This window comes from Solanum lycopersicum, chromosome 10 (assembly GCF_036512215.1).
Source record: "Solanum lycopersicum chromosome 10, SLM_r2.1".
NCBI lineage: Eukaryota > Viridiplantae > Streptophyta > Magnoliopsida > Solanales > Solanaceae > Solanum > Solanum lycopersicum.
The window spans coordinates 63,545,098-63,560,672 of NC_090809.1; the positions used below are offsets into that span (position 1 = coordinate 63,545,098).

Consider the following 15,575-nt stretch of genomic DNA (forward strand, 5'->3'; position numbering starts at 1 on the left):
AATAATATACTATAATTTTTAGCATCCCATGTGAAGAGAAGTACTACAGCATAGTTTAGTGTGATGAAAACAATAATAATCAAACAAAAGTATATCATAAACCGAATCTCTAACAAATCAAGCAACCTATAACATGATGGGGCAACAAAAGAAAGATGCAGGCCTTATTTTAAGATGTAAATCAGAGGAAAATCCTAATTAGACAATCATTTCTACCATAAATACTTATACATTCAATAGGTTGAAAAAACTATGTATTGACTTGCTAATTAATAATTGACATAATATATAAACACGACTCTTAATTTGGTGTCAACCGACAATTATGACCTTTAGACACATCCGTCCTACATGACACCTTGCATGGAAATTTTGTCCCTACGTGTATTACGTAGGACACATGTATCTACTTATTCAATTTTATACATACTCAAAGTTGGAGGGCACAATTATCTGATGAAGTCAAGTTAAGGGTCATGTTTATAAATTTTTTGTATCAAATTTCAAAGTAAACACCGTTCTTTTAGATTTCACGCTAGATACATGTTTCTTTGATATTAAATACATTCTAATATATAGATACATAGGAAGAGAGAGAATTAGTATATCCAAATACATGCAAATAAAATAAATTACATCTAATTTGCCCCCGTATAAATGAGATACATATATAACTAAAATGAAAAATAAGAGACGTGCAAAAAAAGAAAAAACATTTTATTGAAGTCTCAGCAGAAGAAAAACTGGTAAAACAGATTCTCTCACAACAACAATTTCGTATGTAAAAATGAATCAACAAAGAGATCAAAAAATCCCATTTCTTACTATACTACAATCTTAATAAATATAAGTAACAATATCTCCTCTCTCTTTTCATGAACAAATTCCCATAAAAAAATGAACTTTTAGAATGATATTAAATTAGAAAGAAGCAGGGGAAATATCAGGAGCACCAACAATAATATCTTCAGAAGAAATCGGAGCAGAAGCATCAGTAGCAGCAGCAGCTCCACTGCTCAATAACTCAATCATTGCGCGGTGTGGGCTGCTCCTCTGTTTGCTGCACAAATCTGGCAAATATACTCCTGAAAATTTCAATTGAAAACAGTTGAGATTCATGATAAACAGAACGAAAATACTATGTGTGAATCGAGCATGTATATGTATATTTAAATAAACAAATCGTATTGTTTACCTTCTCCAGCAGCTAAATTGAAGTAGAGATCAACAACGTTAGGGCAATTGCGATAACATGAAGGAGAACAGAGTTTTGCAGTGAATTGTGGTTCAAGTAAAGAATCGGAAGAAATGCCAACAGAATTTCTGTCTACACCGCATGAGTTAATACATTCATCTGTTTCAACATACTCTGCAATGTTTGCAACAACAACTTCTGAGGTCTTGCATTGATATTCCAATTTTCCATCTTCGGTTGCTGAATTCTCCAATAAACATCTCTTTCCAGATGATGAGATTGAAAATGAACAAACATTTGTTGGCAAGTTTTCACATGTGATTTCCCCTGTTACATGATTTTGTGATATGTTAATATTCTAATCGTAATAAAGAAAAACAAAAAGTTTTATGACCCGTTATTTAACTCATCTAACTCGATTCATTTCACTAACTAACTTATGATTCTATTCATTAAGAGTTGTTGTTTTGTGATTAGGTTATGAGTTAAAACCTTGGAAATAGTTTTTTCCAACGCTACGTAATATAGACGAATGTTTGGAGCTTTGTGCATGGAAATTCCCCGTTATGTTAATTTATATTAATAACGAGCATGATATATATATGATTAAAATTACGATAAAAAAAGATTTCATGTAAACATACCTAATGCGACTTGGAGGAAAAGGGTGGAAGCAAAGAAAAGAATAATGGAAGAGTGCTTCATGGATAAAGCCATTTTTCTTCTTTTGGTTATTAAGAATGTATTTTTGTAAGGATTTATGTTGTAATTGAGAAATGAAGTTTTATTAGTAATTGTGTTTTGTAATATGAGAGGGGTTTCTTTGAGTTGTATATATATAGGGAAAATATGACAATGAGAAACCAAAGATGACATGAGGTCACACGTTTACTTTTTAAGTTTGGTCGTTTCTTTTTTTAATTTTTTATTTTTTAATTTTTGGGTGAGTGGTGGGTGTATATGTTTTTGTTTATGAATTTTGAAAATTCAAATTTAAAGGCGGAGCTAAGTGGATGAAAAGATATTCGATTTAATTTAGTTTTTCTTCAAATTATGTAAAAATCAAAAATTTAATTTACTTGACATACGATAATATTTTAATCTAATATATTAATATAATTTAAATTTTTTCTTTTAAAAAAATTCTAACTTTATCATCGTGAGCTCTACGATAATGAAATAGGAAGGGATTGTCATGGGAGGTGGCTCAAAGAGTCAAGGTCCTTGTGTAAACATAGTGGAGCCCACGCGTTTGCTAAACTAATTATTTAATTATTTTTCTCTCTTTTTTTCTTTGCCAATTATAAAAAAGAAATGTATTTATTTGATTCTCTTATTATTTGTAGTAATATTAGTCGTGCCTTTGTGATTGGAGACTTCAAAACACGTCTGCTTGTTGAAGTTTCAAACTCTAGATATTTCTACGAAAATCAATTTCAGTTTGTTATTTGCGCATTACTTTAAGATTTCACCTATTAGCAGTGTCAGAGTCAGAATTTTCAATAACGAATTCATAATTTATAGAAATAGACATATAAAGTAATCGAAGGAAATTTAACATCTAATATATAAATAAAATATTATTTTAACCATATATAAATATATGATTTTCCATCAAAGGGGGATTCGAATGAACCACCTTGTACCAAGGTGGCTCTGCCCTTGCCTATTGGCTTATTAACTAAAACTTGTGTATTAAATAATTTAGAGAAATATTTGGTTAAATTTATAAGTCGGTCAAATTAGTTTATAAGCAGTTTTAGTCGATCTATGTTGTTAGGTAATATCAAAAGTGTTTAATAATTTGAAATCGGGTAAAAATCGTAACTCAAATTTAGGATTATAGAACTACAATATTTTCTCCTCGTTTTAGTATTAATACATGTCTTTTAAAGATATTCCAATCATTTGAACATGACAAATGCTTATGGACAGTATTATTTTACCATTTTATCTAAACACACAATTATTTATTTATAAAATGAAAAAATTTCATAAATAGCAAATATAGTAGACATAATAAAACTCTATTAATTAATTTTTTTTTTTATAATTGCGTTTCGTAGCTATAATTTTATTTGTTATGAAAGCTACGATTTATTTATCTCACTTACGAATATATAAAAAATAGGGTAAATATATACAAGTTTTCACGGAAGAGAGGAATCAAAGTCTTTACTTGGAAATAACGTTCCATTAACAATACGCAGCACAATTAATTGATTGTCAAATAGTGGACGTACCGTGTAGTTGACGGTATGAAACTTGCAATTTTCTGTTTTAGAATTCCACATTTTGGCCTACGTGTAGAAGCTTCTATTTGGTTTGTTATGACCCTTTAGACCAACCCATGCCACATTTTGCCAACTTTCTAATTAATTCACTTTGTTATTAAGGTTTGGAAAAATGTCTTTTATTTTATGGTATTTGATAAGTAAAAAAACAACGTTCAAGTGTAACATAAGATACGAAGAAGCTAAGAAGAGGAGGGATAAGCCAAGCGATAGTGGTTTGGAGGGTGAAGCGGAGATAATTACTTTGAAATGTCTTTTATATCTCGTAGAATACGATGAAGAAAGTGGTCCATTAGTAAGAATGACCCAGCCCAACTCATGATAAATACAGTTGAATAAATGATGATAATGCTGTGTTAGGCCCAATCATATAGTATAGCTTCAAAAAGGAACATTTAAACTGGAAATTATGGGCCTGAGTTATTTCATGGTATTGGGGGCATTACTGTGTGAAAAAGATACAAGTTATATTTAGAAGCCCTAAACAATAGTTTCCAGCCCTGAAGATGTCATTTGAAATTGCAAAGATTAACCATACATGAAAGGACAATTTCCACGAAGTACGAAAACATACACTAGCTTCCACACACCTCGATTATTTCATATGTACCTACTATTTCCAACTAGGCATTTTGCAAACACCTCGATTATTTCATATGTACCTACTATTTCCATCAAGGCATTTTGCAAACACCTCGATTATTTCATATGTACCTACTATTCACTATTGCACACACCTCGATTATTTCATATGTACCTACTATTTCCATCAAGGCATGTAACTGCAGTATCATCGTCTATCTAGCCTTGGGTTAAACGATGAAACGAACACAGTAACAGCAGACAAGATCACAAAGGCACAAACAGAGCATAATAGCTACACAGAATTAACCAAAAACAGAAAAGCCACAAAATATCACAACATTGAAAATAGTCTTCCATAGCAAATTGAACTAATACAAGATAATTAAAGCTTCAAAGTTTTGAACTATTACATCTCATAGCCAAAAAGAACATCAACTGGAAGTTGTGGTTTGGCATCATCCATAACAAAAGTACAAATTACATTTCAATTTACTCCTCTTGAGCTTCATCTTCATCCTCATAGTACTCCCCCTCTTCATCAGCAGTGGCATCTTGGTACTGCTGATACTCCGACACAAGATCGTTCATGTTGCTTTCAGCCTCGGTAAACTCCATCTCGTCCATTCCTTCACCAGTGTACCAATGCAAGAAAGCCTTTCTCCTGAACATAGCAGTGAACTGTTCGCTCACGCGCCTAAACATCTCCTGAATTGATGTTGAGTTACCAATGAAGGTCGATGCCATCTTAAGTCCGGTAGGTGGGATATCACAAACAGTTGATTTCACATTGTTAGGGATCCACTCAACAAAGTAGGATGAGTTCTTGTTCTGCACGTTGAGCATTTGCTCATCGACCTCTTTCGTGCTCATTTTGCCCCTGAACATAGCTGAGGCAGTCAAGTATCTGCCGTGGCGAGGGTCAGCTGCACACATCATGTTCTTGGCATCCCACATTTGCTGGGTAAGCTCGGGGACAGTCAAAGCTCTGTATTGCTGTGAACCACGGGAAGTCAAAGGTGCAAACCCAACCATAAAGAAATGGAGCCTTGGGAATGGAATCAGATTCACAGCCAGCTTACGGAGATCAGAGTTCAACTGACCAGGGAAACGCAAACAACAGGTAACACCAGACATTGTTGCTGATATCAAATGATTCAAATCTCCAACTGTTCCATCAAACAATTACGAAAAAACATAAACACCTACAACAGTAATAAACAACATCTATAAAGCAAATCAAAACGCATAAAGGTTCTTACAGCTTGGGGTGGTAAGCTTCAAGGTTCTGAAGCAAATATCATATAAAGCCTCATTGTCAAGAACCATACATTCATCAGCATTTTCAACCAATTGATGAACAGACAGAGTAGCATTGTAAGGTTCAACGACGGTATCGGAAACCTTAGGTGAAGGGAAAACCGAAAACGTAAGCATCATTCTGTCTGGGTACTCCTCTCTGATCTTAGAAATCAAAAGGGTACCCATACCAGATCCTGTTCCTCCACCCAATGAATGGCAAACTTGAAACCCTAAAAAACCCAAAAAACGAAAATCACATTATACATAACCCATAAAAAACCCAGATCTATAACAACAAACGCAAAACAGAAAAGAACAACAAACCTTGAAGGCAATCACAGTTTTCAGCTTCCTTACGAACAACATCAAGAACAGCATCAATCAATTCAGCGCCTTCAGTATAATGCCCTTTCGCCCAATTATTACCCGCACCAGATTGTCCAAACACAAAGTTATCAGGACGGAAGATCTGTCCATAAGGACCAGATCTAATACTATCCATGGTACCAGGCTCCAGATCCATAAGAACCGCCCTCGGAACAAACCTACCACAAGAAGCTTCATTATAATAGACATTGATTCTCTCAAGCTGAAGATCAGCATCCCCGTCATATCTTCCGGTGGAATCAATGCCGTGCTCAGCACAAACAACCTCCCAAAACTTGGCACCGATTTGGTTGCCGCATTGTCCACCTTGAATATGAAGAATCTCACGCATTTTGTTGAAATTTGGGAGAAATTTTCTTAGAATCAGAGAGAAATGAAAGAGAATTTTGTGTGTAGGGACGGAGAAAGGGGGAGTTGTATTTATAATGAAATTTAAATTAATTTAGGGTTTTGAGAGATAAGTGGGTGGCGGAGCCGGGGCTCCGGTAACGGTTACTAAATCAACGGTTAGATTTAATTTGACCTCTTGGACCCTGTGGAAATGAATTTGAAATTTGAAAAATTGTGCGGTACAGCTGGATAACACAAGAATTCTTACTCAAAAGTCCTTTTAGGTTTTATATTTGACAATGGAGGTCCTTTTATTTTACTAAACTACGATACGATACTCTTAATTTTGAAATTTTGCTTGTACATACTAATGTTTGGAGAGTTCTTTGCTTGTACTGTTAAGTGTGGGTCGCGTCAAGTCTCGTGTGCTTGAATTAACTTCAAACTATCTTGTTATCCTACTAACACTATGTTTGAATCATTGTTACCTATTGTATTTATTGTAATCGTTATCATACCTACAATGTTTGTTTTAATTGTTACTTAAAATGTATGAATTTGTATCGTTAAATTTCGTTGTTACGTAACAATAAAAAACCCTTTTTAATGGAACAACCAATTTGATGTGTTTCCATTGTTACTTAATTTCTTTTTTCAATTATATATTTACATAATATTTCAAAATACTATTTTACCCTTTATCTTAATTCTTTAAATCTAGTCAAACCTCCTATCCTAGAATAAATAAGGATTTTTAAGTAAATTTATAAATTACAATACAGTACGATAGGATCAAACTAAAACAATTAAATGTTATTAAACAATAACAAACAATACAGTCTAGTCAAACATTGTATCTACCATACAATACAGTACTATAGAGTACAATACACATTATGAAATAATGGATAACAATGATCCAAACAAAGTGTAAAGTGTGTCTAGTGTTTATTTCACAATTTTGGTAAACTTATGCTTTCATTTAAGATTAATCTTGTCTTAGGATTTAAGGATCTATATGAATCAACCATTTTTTAGCGAGTTTTATCCAATCTTTTGCAAAAACAATCCTGTTATGATGATGCTTTTCGTTTGCTACCCACTCTATCTACAGTGAATATATCGGAGAAACTACAAATAAGTCTTTCACTTCCAATAATGGACTTGTACAGAGAGTTCAACGTTTAGTTCATTCATAAATTTTGAAGTTGAAATATAAAATTTAAGTACTTGAATTGTGATTTATGAGATTTGACAAGTTGCATTCGAACATGTATTTGAAAAAAATTAAATTATTATATGTGAAAGTGAAATTCCTATTAAAAATTGGTCAATTTTTTAGAGATAAATTTTTAAATGTATAATCCATCATTGAAGGCTCTTTCTAATTTTTGAAAATTTCAGCTTTTTATTTTATTCAAAAAGAATCTTCTTGCGAAGTTAGATTTTTCCTAAGAATTATTATACGTAGAGTGTATAGTTTCTCAAACATCAATAAAGTGGAGTTTGGCATCAAAAAAATAAAAATTGAAATTTCAAAAATTCAAATACAAGCTCAAAAATGAACAAATCTTAATTTGAGTTCTCATTGAATAGTAAAAAAAAACATATTATTCATCAAAGCCTAGTTCCATAAGAGTTAAGACATTTCTATGCATCGATATTGAGAACAGTCAAATAACTTTATCGGTTTATCTTTATTAGTTATACAAATATTTTTAAATATTTGAATTCATCTAATTTGATTTATGATAATTTCTTTCTTTTAATTCATAAGACAAATTTGATAAATTATTTTTAAAACTTATAATTAGAAATATGTCATAGCTCCTTAATTTTTCCTCGGAGCTATTCCTATTATCATTCCACGTCTTAAATAGGAAGTATCAAAAGTTATATTTATTCATAAATAAATATCATTTTTCTTTAGACAAACTAATATAAAAATAATGTCAGATAATTAAAATAGACAAGCTTTTCTTAAAAATTTTACTTTTAGAATATATACAAATGACTTAATTGAATATTTGTACTTAACTTTCACTTATTGGTTGCCAATCTTTAATTAACTAAACCCCAATCGAAACCAACAAGATATCAATTGATTTTATACTAATTTAACAACTATGGACGGGAAAAATATTTTTTCAACTTTCTACATTATATATTTAAGAGTTAAAAGACCACAATGAAATAATGTTTCAGTACATTCTACATTTTTTTTATTTTAAGACATTCAAATATATTTTTGCTTTTGTTAATTCTGTATCAAATTAAAATCAAAATTAAATAAATAATCATTTTCTATAACAATATCCACACTAGCTTTTAGATACCTGAATTATTTACATAAAATATCGTATCACCCAATAATTAAGATTAAAACATATAAAAAGAAATTAAACCTAAGACCTCATAACACTCTCGGAGTACATTGCAACCAAACAAATAATCGTGGCAAAATTAACTCCACACAGCTTATTCCTTCTTTCCCGCTCATCAACCACCATTCATTTTGCAGCAATCAAAATTCTCAGTCCTTTTTGCCGGCTGTTCTAACTTCTATGGAAACTTCCTGTTCTTCTATATAATTATAGCAATTCAGACTAACTTTACTATCAACAATCTCAAATTACATTTCCAAAAGAAATTCAGAAATTTCTCAAAAATGGGCATTGTTTTTGGGAAGATCTGTGTTGAAACACCCAAATACAAAACAATTCAATCTACAGCTGATTACGAAATCCGCAAATACCCAGCAGCTGTTATGGCACAAGTCACCTACGATCCGATCCAGTTCAAAGGCGACAAAGACGGTGGATTCAAACTACTTACCAATTACATTGGGATATTCGGTAATCCCCAAAACTCTAATCCTGAAAAAATTGCCATGACAACCCCTGTAATCACCAAATCGGGTGAGAAAATCGCCATGACAACACCGGTGGTGACTAAAAGCGATGACAGAGAGAAGAATACGGTGACTATGCAATTCATTTTGCCAGCGACGTATACGAAATGTGAAGAGGCACCAAAGCCATTGGATGAGAGAGTGGTGATTGTAGAAGAAGGGGAGAGGAAGTATGGGGTGATGAAGTTTGGTGGGACTGCAAGTGAGAAAATTGTGATAGAGAAAGTAGAGAATTTGAAGAAATTGTTGGAGAGAGATGGGTGTAACATAATTGGGGAATTTGAGTTGGCTAGGTATAATCCGACATGGATATTACCTCCATTTAAGACCAATGAAGTTAGGATTCCAGTTGAGTGATGAGCTGAAACTAGTATATGGGCTGTATACTTTGTATATCAGACGTTATTTTAAAGTTGGTAGCGTATACTATTTCATGGCCTGCTTTATAGTGTGTTATAATCGAATTTATCATGTAGTTCTTGTTTTGCTTTTGTTAAGAGTTTCAAATTCTACGTAGCTTATTTGATTTATTAAATTCGAAGTTTATAATAACTTGACATACTCTACTATCATATATATTAAATAGGAAGAGAGGCGAGCAAGATTTTGTTATTTAATTTAGATATATGTGAATCTCATTCGATACATATGTTTATATCTGTTGTGGTTCGCGATATATCTAGATTTTCAATACATAGGAAAGTAACGAATGAGACGAGCAAGATACGTTTGAATGTAGCATATCAAGAATAAAGCACATCTAATTTTAACCTCATGCATTTTGATATTAGCGAGATATAGAAATATATAATAGTAAAAACAAGAGTAGTAAGAAAATTGACCGCATGTATATTAACCTACCGAAAATGATTTGCTTCCTATTTTTAGTAATGGCATAATGCTGCTCTGTTTCAGCTAGCGTAGATTTCAATCATTCCACATAAGATTTATTTTCTTTCGCTATAATTCTATTAGACAACTCGAAAAGAAATTATCGAAAATATTTGCTATCTCTCATCAATTTTATGTCATATTATTAATAATTAATTATATATCAAAGATTTAAACGCTGAATTCATCTTATCTCATATCGCGATATGAAACGTGGCAAAACAAACTCCACATCCTTGCCCTCATCTACCGCCATTTGTTTTGTAGCAAACAAAACCCCTTTCTCAAGTCGATTTGGGACCAGAAGCTTCGTTTCCATCCATTTAACTACAAGCAATTTACAGCCAACATCTCATCCAGAAAATTCTCTAAAAATGGGCATGATTTTGGGGAAAATCTCTGTTGAAACACCCAAATACGAATTGATACAATCTACAACTGATTACGAGATCCGAAAATACCCAGCAGCTGTTATAGCACAAGTCACATACGATCCAACCCAGTTTAAAGGCAACAAAGACGGCGGATTCATGCTACTAGCCAATTACATCGGCGCATTAGGTAATCCACAAAACTCCAAACCTGAAACAATCGCCATGACAGCCCCAGTAATCACCAAATCGTCTGAGCAAATCGCGATGACTGCACCCGTGGTAACTAAGACCGGTGACGGCGAGAAGAATACAGTGACTATGCAGTTTATTCTGCCGGCGAAGTATACGAAAGCTGAAGAAGCACCGAAACCGTTGGATGAGAGAGTGGTGATTGTAGAAGAAGGGGAAAGGAAGTATGGGGTGGTGAAGTTTAGTGGAACCGCAAATGATAAAATGGTGAAAGAGAAAGTGGAGAATTTGAAGAAATGGTTAGAGCGAGATGGGTTTAAGATAATTGGGGAATTTGAGTTGGCTAGGTATAATCCCCCATGGACATTGCCTCCATTTAAGACCAATGAAGTTATGATTCCAGTTGAGTGAAGCTCAAACTAGTGTATGTTAAGAAAAAAAACAGTGTTGTTTAGCTCTAGAGCTTGTGAATTTTTATATATTTCGCGTGTTTTTGTATCGAGTTCTTGTTTCTTTGATTAAGTCACAAAATTAAGTTCTAATCATAGAAATCGCGATAATGAAGATGAAGAAATTTGCAACCATGTATAAAGACTAGTATAATAACGTTTGTGGTATATGTTACATTGTGAATCTGTGGAAAACCTAATGAATAAACCAATTACCAAAACCAACTCAGAATAAATAAGAAAATGAATAAATGTTGTATACTGCACAGTAAAAAGAATGATTTGAGTACCTTGTGTTGTATCTGCTGCCTCTTCTGTTTTTCTCATTATCTCTGCTTCTTTAAGCTTTGTTCATATGGCGTAAGTCCTCTTTGATTCTGCTTGCTGACTAATATCATAGATCAAATACTGACATTTATCTAATCTAAATCTTTATCTTTGTGCAGCAGCCTTCAAACTCGTTCTATCGTTAATTTGCTGCTTTCTCACTTCCATCAAAGATCTATCACATATACAACCTGGGAAAGGATTTGCATAGAAGTTCTCTTCTAATCTTGGTGATTCTCCTGCTTCTCTAGAGTAAGGAGCTCCTAATCTGTTGGAATGTAACGTCTTGACCTCGGAGGTAAACTCTTCTCGAGTGATCGTACCCTTATCCAACAAATCAATCAATCTTACAACATTCAGTCTGAAATGAACAGAAGTACCAAATATCATCATTAGTTTGATTGAGTGATTGACAAAGCGAGTACAAAAATCTAAAGATAATAGTAATAACCTGTCGGGGCTTATGGTCTTTTGAAATCCTTCAAACCTTCTATGCCCTTGCACGGCCTTTGCCATATTCCCGTCATATGTGTAAACAAAGACATCACTTTCAAGGGCTACGAGATAATCTAAGGCAGCAAGACGGTTTTGGTAATGCCTGAAAGTCCCTAGTTCTTCCATTGTTGTAAGAGTTGAGTGAGAGAAAACATTAGGATACTCATTACGAAATGCATCCATGCTGTTGTTGCCATAAATTTCCCCAGCGACAATATATATCCTGGTCGTGGAGGGATAGCCCATTGCTTTAAGAAACAAGGCAGCCTCTCTAGGCGACATAGGGCAGCCCCCTTGTAGTCGTTTCTCATTGCCATCTATCTCTTTCTCTTTCCAGTGCTTCACTTGATACCTCATATAACGAAGTTCTTCAGCCTCTTGAGCAGTTAAATTGTTGCTGCAGCCGGTAAAGGCTAACATATCTTTTTCATACCTGCAAACATGCTAAGTACGTTCTTAAAAATGAACGGTTGAGAAATTGGCCAACAGATACCATGTTAGAGAGATCACCTCAAGTGAAGAGCAATGTAGGGTTCACCATTGTCTCTAAGTCTATCCACCAACTTCTTTCCAAGCTCCTCAATCTCATTTGTGTACCGTAGAGCCTCATAATTTGCTCTACATCGAAGCCTCTGAATAGAGGATGCCAAGCCATTGTTAGCAAGCCTTGAATCTGTATGCGTAAATTGTATCACCTTGTGCTTCTTAAGTAAAGGAAGAACCTCTCCTCTATAGTAACTAGCCTGCAGAAAAGCAACACAAACTATAGTTCCAGCATGCAAAAGATCATCGCTTGCTAAGAGTAGTTCAATTAAACCGACCTTAGACCAAGAGACCGGTGCCTTCTGAATAGGGGTCACAGCTGCATATTTTGGTGGCAACGATTCAACAATCTTAATATCATCCTTTAAAACATCAATGAAGCGTCTCCAGTCAAAAATATCTTTAAAATCACTACAAGAGACGAAAAACAGATCAGAACTAGAACTAACAGAATCAAGAAGAAACACAGTGGAAAACTAAAGAATTGTACCTGGGATCTGTCCAAAACGATTCATGATCAAGAGAAGGAAGAACCAAAGTGGCATTCAAAATTTTTGCAATAGCCACCATATCACATATCTACGGTAACCCAAAACAATGATTGTCATAAATAACAGCATCACCAACAGCTGAAAATATATAGAATAGACAACTTGAAGCTTCATTTACCCCTGTTCTCATCTGGTTTAATCCTCCGTTAGCATGAACCAAGACATATCCATTAGTCGATGATCCAGTTCCTAAAATAATCATATAACATAACTATAGCCAAACTATGTAGGTAAAACTGGTTCAAATGAAGGAAATGAACATTAAGAAATCAAAATCTAAAAAAAAACAAAACTCAGACATACTTATTCGATCTCTAGGCGGAGCAATGCATTTGTAGTAAGTATCACTAGGTGGCTTCATCCATATTTCTGGTACCTGTCCAAACAATTTCGAGCCGGAGAAAGTCATTGACTACATACAACCCTTAAACTTTGTTGCATAGCGGAGTTTTTACTCAGAACTTACCGGCAACTCCTCCATCTGGCGTTTCCGCGCAACTCCACCAGAAGAGGAAACAGAAACAGAGGACTGTGTTTCAGAAACAACTTTTTGAGCATTAACCCAATCATTTTTAAAATTCTGAACAACAAAAAGCCCATGATCTTTACTCATCAAATTCCCATTTACATCACCATTCATAACGATTGAAAACTTAAAGAACACAGAAATCATCACCAAAACCAACAATATCCCCAAAATAGTACGACCCATATTATATCTTGATCCTAAACACGCCATAATTGAACAAAAACTCAATAAACATTCTTCTACTCTAAAAATCAAACTTTCCGGCACCCATTTACACGCTAATAAATATCGTACTATTGTACGAGAATGATGATGATGGTGGTAATAAGGAAGGTTTCCGCTACCCGCGTTAATAATATTTGCATTATTGTTATTATTATCACCATAGTAATTGTCAAATCCGATTTGTATATGATCTGATAATTTTTCAGGGTCATTCTCCATAACAGGACGTCGGTGGTGGATAGTGAGTCCGGTTCCGGCCACTCTGGGACTACCGCTGGCAGAATTGGTGGCGGTGCCACCGGTTGACATATTACCCAATACAGAATCAAAACAGAGAATTATGGGTAATGTTTGCAGATTGACATATCACAAAATACAGAATCAAAGAGAGAATTATGGGTCTATTCAAAGATTTTTGCTAAAAAAAAAAATGTTTATCGATTGACATATTACAAAATACAGAATCAAAAGAGAGAATTATGGGTCTATGAAAGATTTTCGCAAAGGGAGGGATGTTTGCCGATTCAGAATGGTAGAAGGTGGTTTTAACGCTTTTTTTGTGTGTTAATTAATTTATACTCTTTAAATATGACTTTTTATTTTAAAAAAGAAAATTAGTCAACTTTTAAACTAAGCTAAATATGTACAATTTGTCAAAAAGGAGAATTTTTTAACAAAAAATATTATGTCATTGTCTTATTAAAGGTAAAATGAAAATTAAGTTATTAATAATTTTTTTTGTTAATAACTAATGGTGACCAGATTAAAAATTGTAAAATAACTTAAAAATTTATGATCTTAAACTTAAAACATGCACAATATATCAATAATATCTTTTAAATTAACGATTTTAAATAGATAATGACATTCTATTTCTACGAGAGTGTATGATAATAAAAAGAAACAACAAAAATAATAAGCTTGAAAACTTATTACTAAAACATATAAAATGCGTTATTCTATTTAATAAAGAAAGTAAAAATACATAAATTAAAATAAAATAATTAATAAGCACTATAACATGTTTTGCAATTACGAAAAAAAAAATGTAAATTGAAAGAAAAAAAAAACAATAATGAAATTTAACAAACGTCACTTCAAGCAACGGCTTAATTATCTTACGGAAGAAAGCAGCTTTGTGTGTGTACGGTTTTTAAAGATCAAATCAAAAAAAGTTGTAAATACTGATGAAAGCTTTTGTCTGAAAATATATACTGACGTATAGTTATTAGAAAAATGGTTAGATAATAGGAACGTAATTTTATTTCTTAACAAAACTTACGTAATAAGTATATCTTGATCATACGTGATCTGAACATCCCCATAGTCATGTCATGAACAAAATATTGACATTATTCAATAAATTAAACTAATTTAATAGTCTTTGAAAATTTCAAATGACGACTTCAAGTGATAATAACTACTGAATCTTTAAATTTATTATTTAAATGTATTAAGTTATTGAATTTGATCGAACTGTACGTAAGCGTCTACCTTAGTCCTTCACGGTGATTTACTTTTTGGTTCTTTTTTCCTCATATAACATAGCAAGAAAAACGTGCATGATGGTTCAAAATATCAAAGTTTTAGGCTTTAATTTTTCTTTATCTCTTATTTTCTGCTACTACTTTTTCTAGGATATTAATTTATTTTGCTTGTATGTAACAATAAGAGGTTACTATGAATGTGTCATAAAAAAATAGTTCTTGTGATGTGGAAATTCACATGAATATTGCTATACTGGCAGTTGCGTCATTTTTGTATTAATAAAATTTGTGATGAAATTTATAAAGATATATGTTAAAGAAAAGGTGGAGCAACGTATACCACAAACTTTGGTATCACATGATAAGTAGTAGTAATAATGCATGAATTTTAATTGAGGCATGGAATTCCTAGGGTTCATAGAAGGAAGGCACGAAATATTCTAATTTTGAGTATGCACGTCTAATAACTAGATATCTTAATTCGTTTTTATTATGTCAGTTGAACACTTTGAGT

General features: G+C 33.0%; 5 protein-coding genes and 1 long non-coding RNA gene across 7 annotated transcripts; 3 read left to right on the forward strand and 3 right to left on the reverse strand.

The window, feature by feature from the left end:
* Positions 1–695: 695 nt before the first annotated feature.
* Positions 696–2,006, reverse strand: LOC101267755 (uncharacterized). The gene is made up of 3 exons (XM_004249506.5): positions 1,840–2,006; positions 1,196–1,522; positions 696–1,085 (listed from the first exon to the last, which is right to left on the reverse strand). Exons 1-3 carry the CDS (start codon positions 1,910–1,912, stop codon positions 922–924), a joined length of 564 nt encoding a protein of 187 aa, XP_004249554.1. The 5' UTR covers positions 1,913–2,006; the 3' UTR covers positions 696–921.
* A 2,397-nt stretch (positions 2,007–4,403) lies between these two features.
* Positions 4,404–6,289, reverse strand: LOC101253952 (tubulin beta-2 chain). The gene is made up of 3 exons (XM_004249546.5): positions 5,698–6,289; positions 5,334–5,603; positions 4,404–5,240 (listed from the first exon to the last, which is right to left on the reverse strand). The coding sequence occupies exons 1-3, from the start codon at positions 6,089–6,091 to the stop codon at positions 4,564–4,566; spliced, it is 1,341 nt and encodes a 446-aa protein (XP_004249594.1). The 5' UTR covers positions 6,092–6,289; the 3' UTR covers positions 4,404–4,563.
* Positions 6,290–8,341: 2,052 nt separating this feature from the next.
* Positions 8,342–9,553, forward strand: LOC101250355 (heme-binding-like protein At3g10130, chloroplastic). Its single transcript, XM_004249621.5, has one exon. The coding sequence runs from the start codon at positions 8,759–8,761 to the stop codon at positions 9,356–9,358; it is 600 nt and encodes a 199-aa protein (XP_004249669.1). The 5' UTR covers positions 8,342–8,758; the 3' UTR covers positions 9,359–9,553.
* Positions 9,554–9,920: 367 nt separating this feature from the next.
* Positions 9,921–11,006, forward strand: LOC101251239 (heme-binding-like protein At3g10130, chloroplastic). Its single transcript, XM_010313996.4, has one exon. It carries the CDS (start codon positions 10,099–10,101, stop codon positions 10,864–10,866), a length of 768 nt encoding a protein of 255 aa, XP_010312298.2. The 5' UTR covers positions 9,921–10,098; the 3' UTR covers positions 10,867–11,006.
* A 15-nt stretch (positions 11,007–11,021) lies between these two features.
* Positions 11,022–13,883, reverse strand: LOC101256339 (O-fucosyltransferase 19-like). Of its 2 annotated transcripts, XM_004249770.5 has the most exons (8): positions 13,287–13,883; positions 13,124–13,196; positions 12,939–13,009; positions 12,760–12,848; positions 12,548–12,680; positions 12,237–12,469; positions 11,683–12,159; positions 11,022–11,592 (listed from the first exon to the last, which is right to left on the reverse strand). In XM_004249770.5, the coding sequence occupies exons 1-8, from the start codon at positions 13,881–13,883 to the stop codon at positions 11,337–11,339; spliced, it is 1,929 nt and encodes a 642-aa protein (XP_004249818.4). In that variant the 3' UTR covers positions 11,022–11,336. The 2 variants fall into 2 exon arrangements, with proteins under 2 accessions (XP_004249818.4, XP_010312296.3); XM_010313994.4 differs by having other exon boundaries at positions 11,022–12,159.
* LOC112940201 (uncharacterized) lies at positions 11,389–14,060 on the forward strand. The gene is made up of 2 exons (XR_003244153.2): positions 11,389–11,529; positions 13,781–14,060. It is a non-coding gene; the product is annotated as an uncharacterized lncRNA (long non-coding RNA).
* The last annotated feature ends 1,515 nt before the right edge of the window (positions 14,061–15,575 follow it).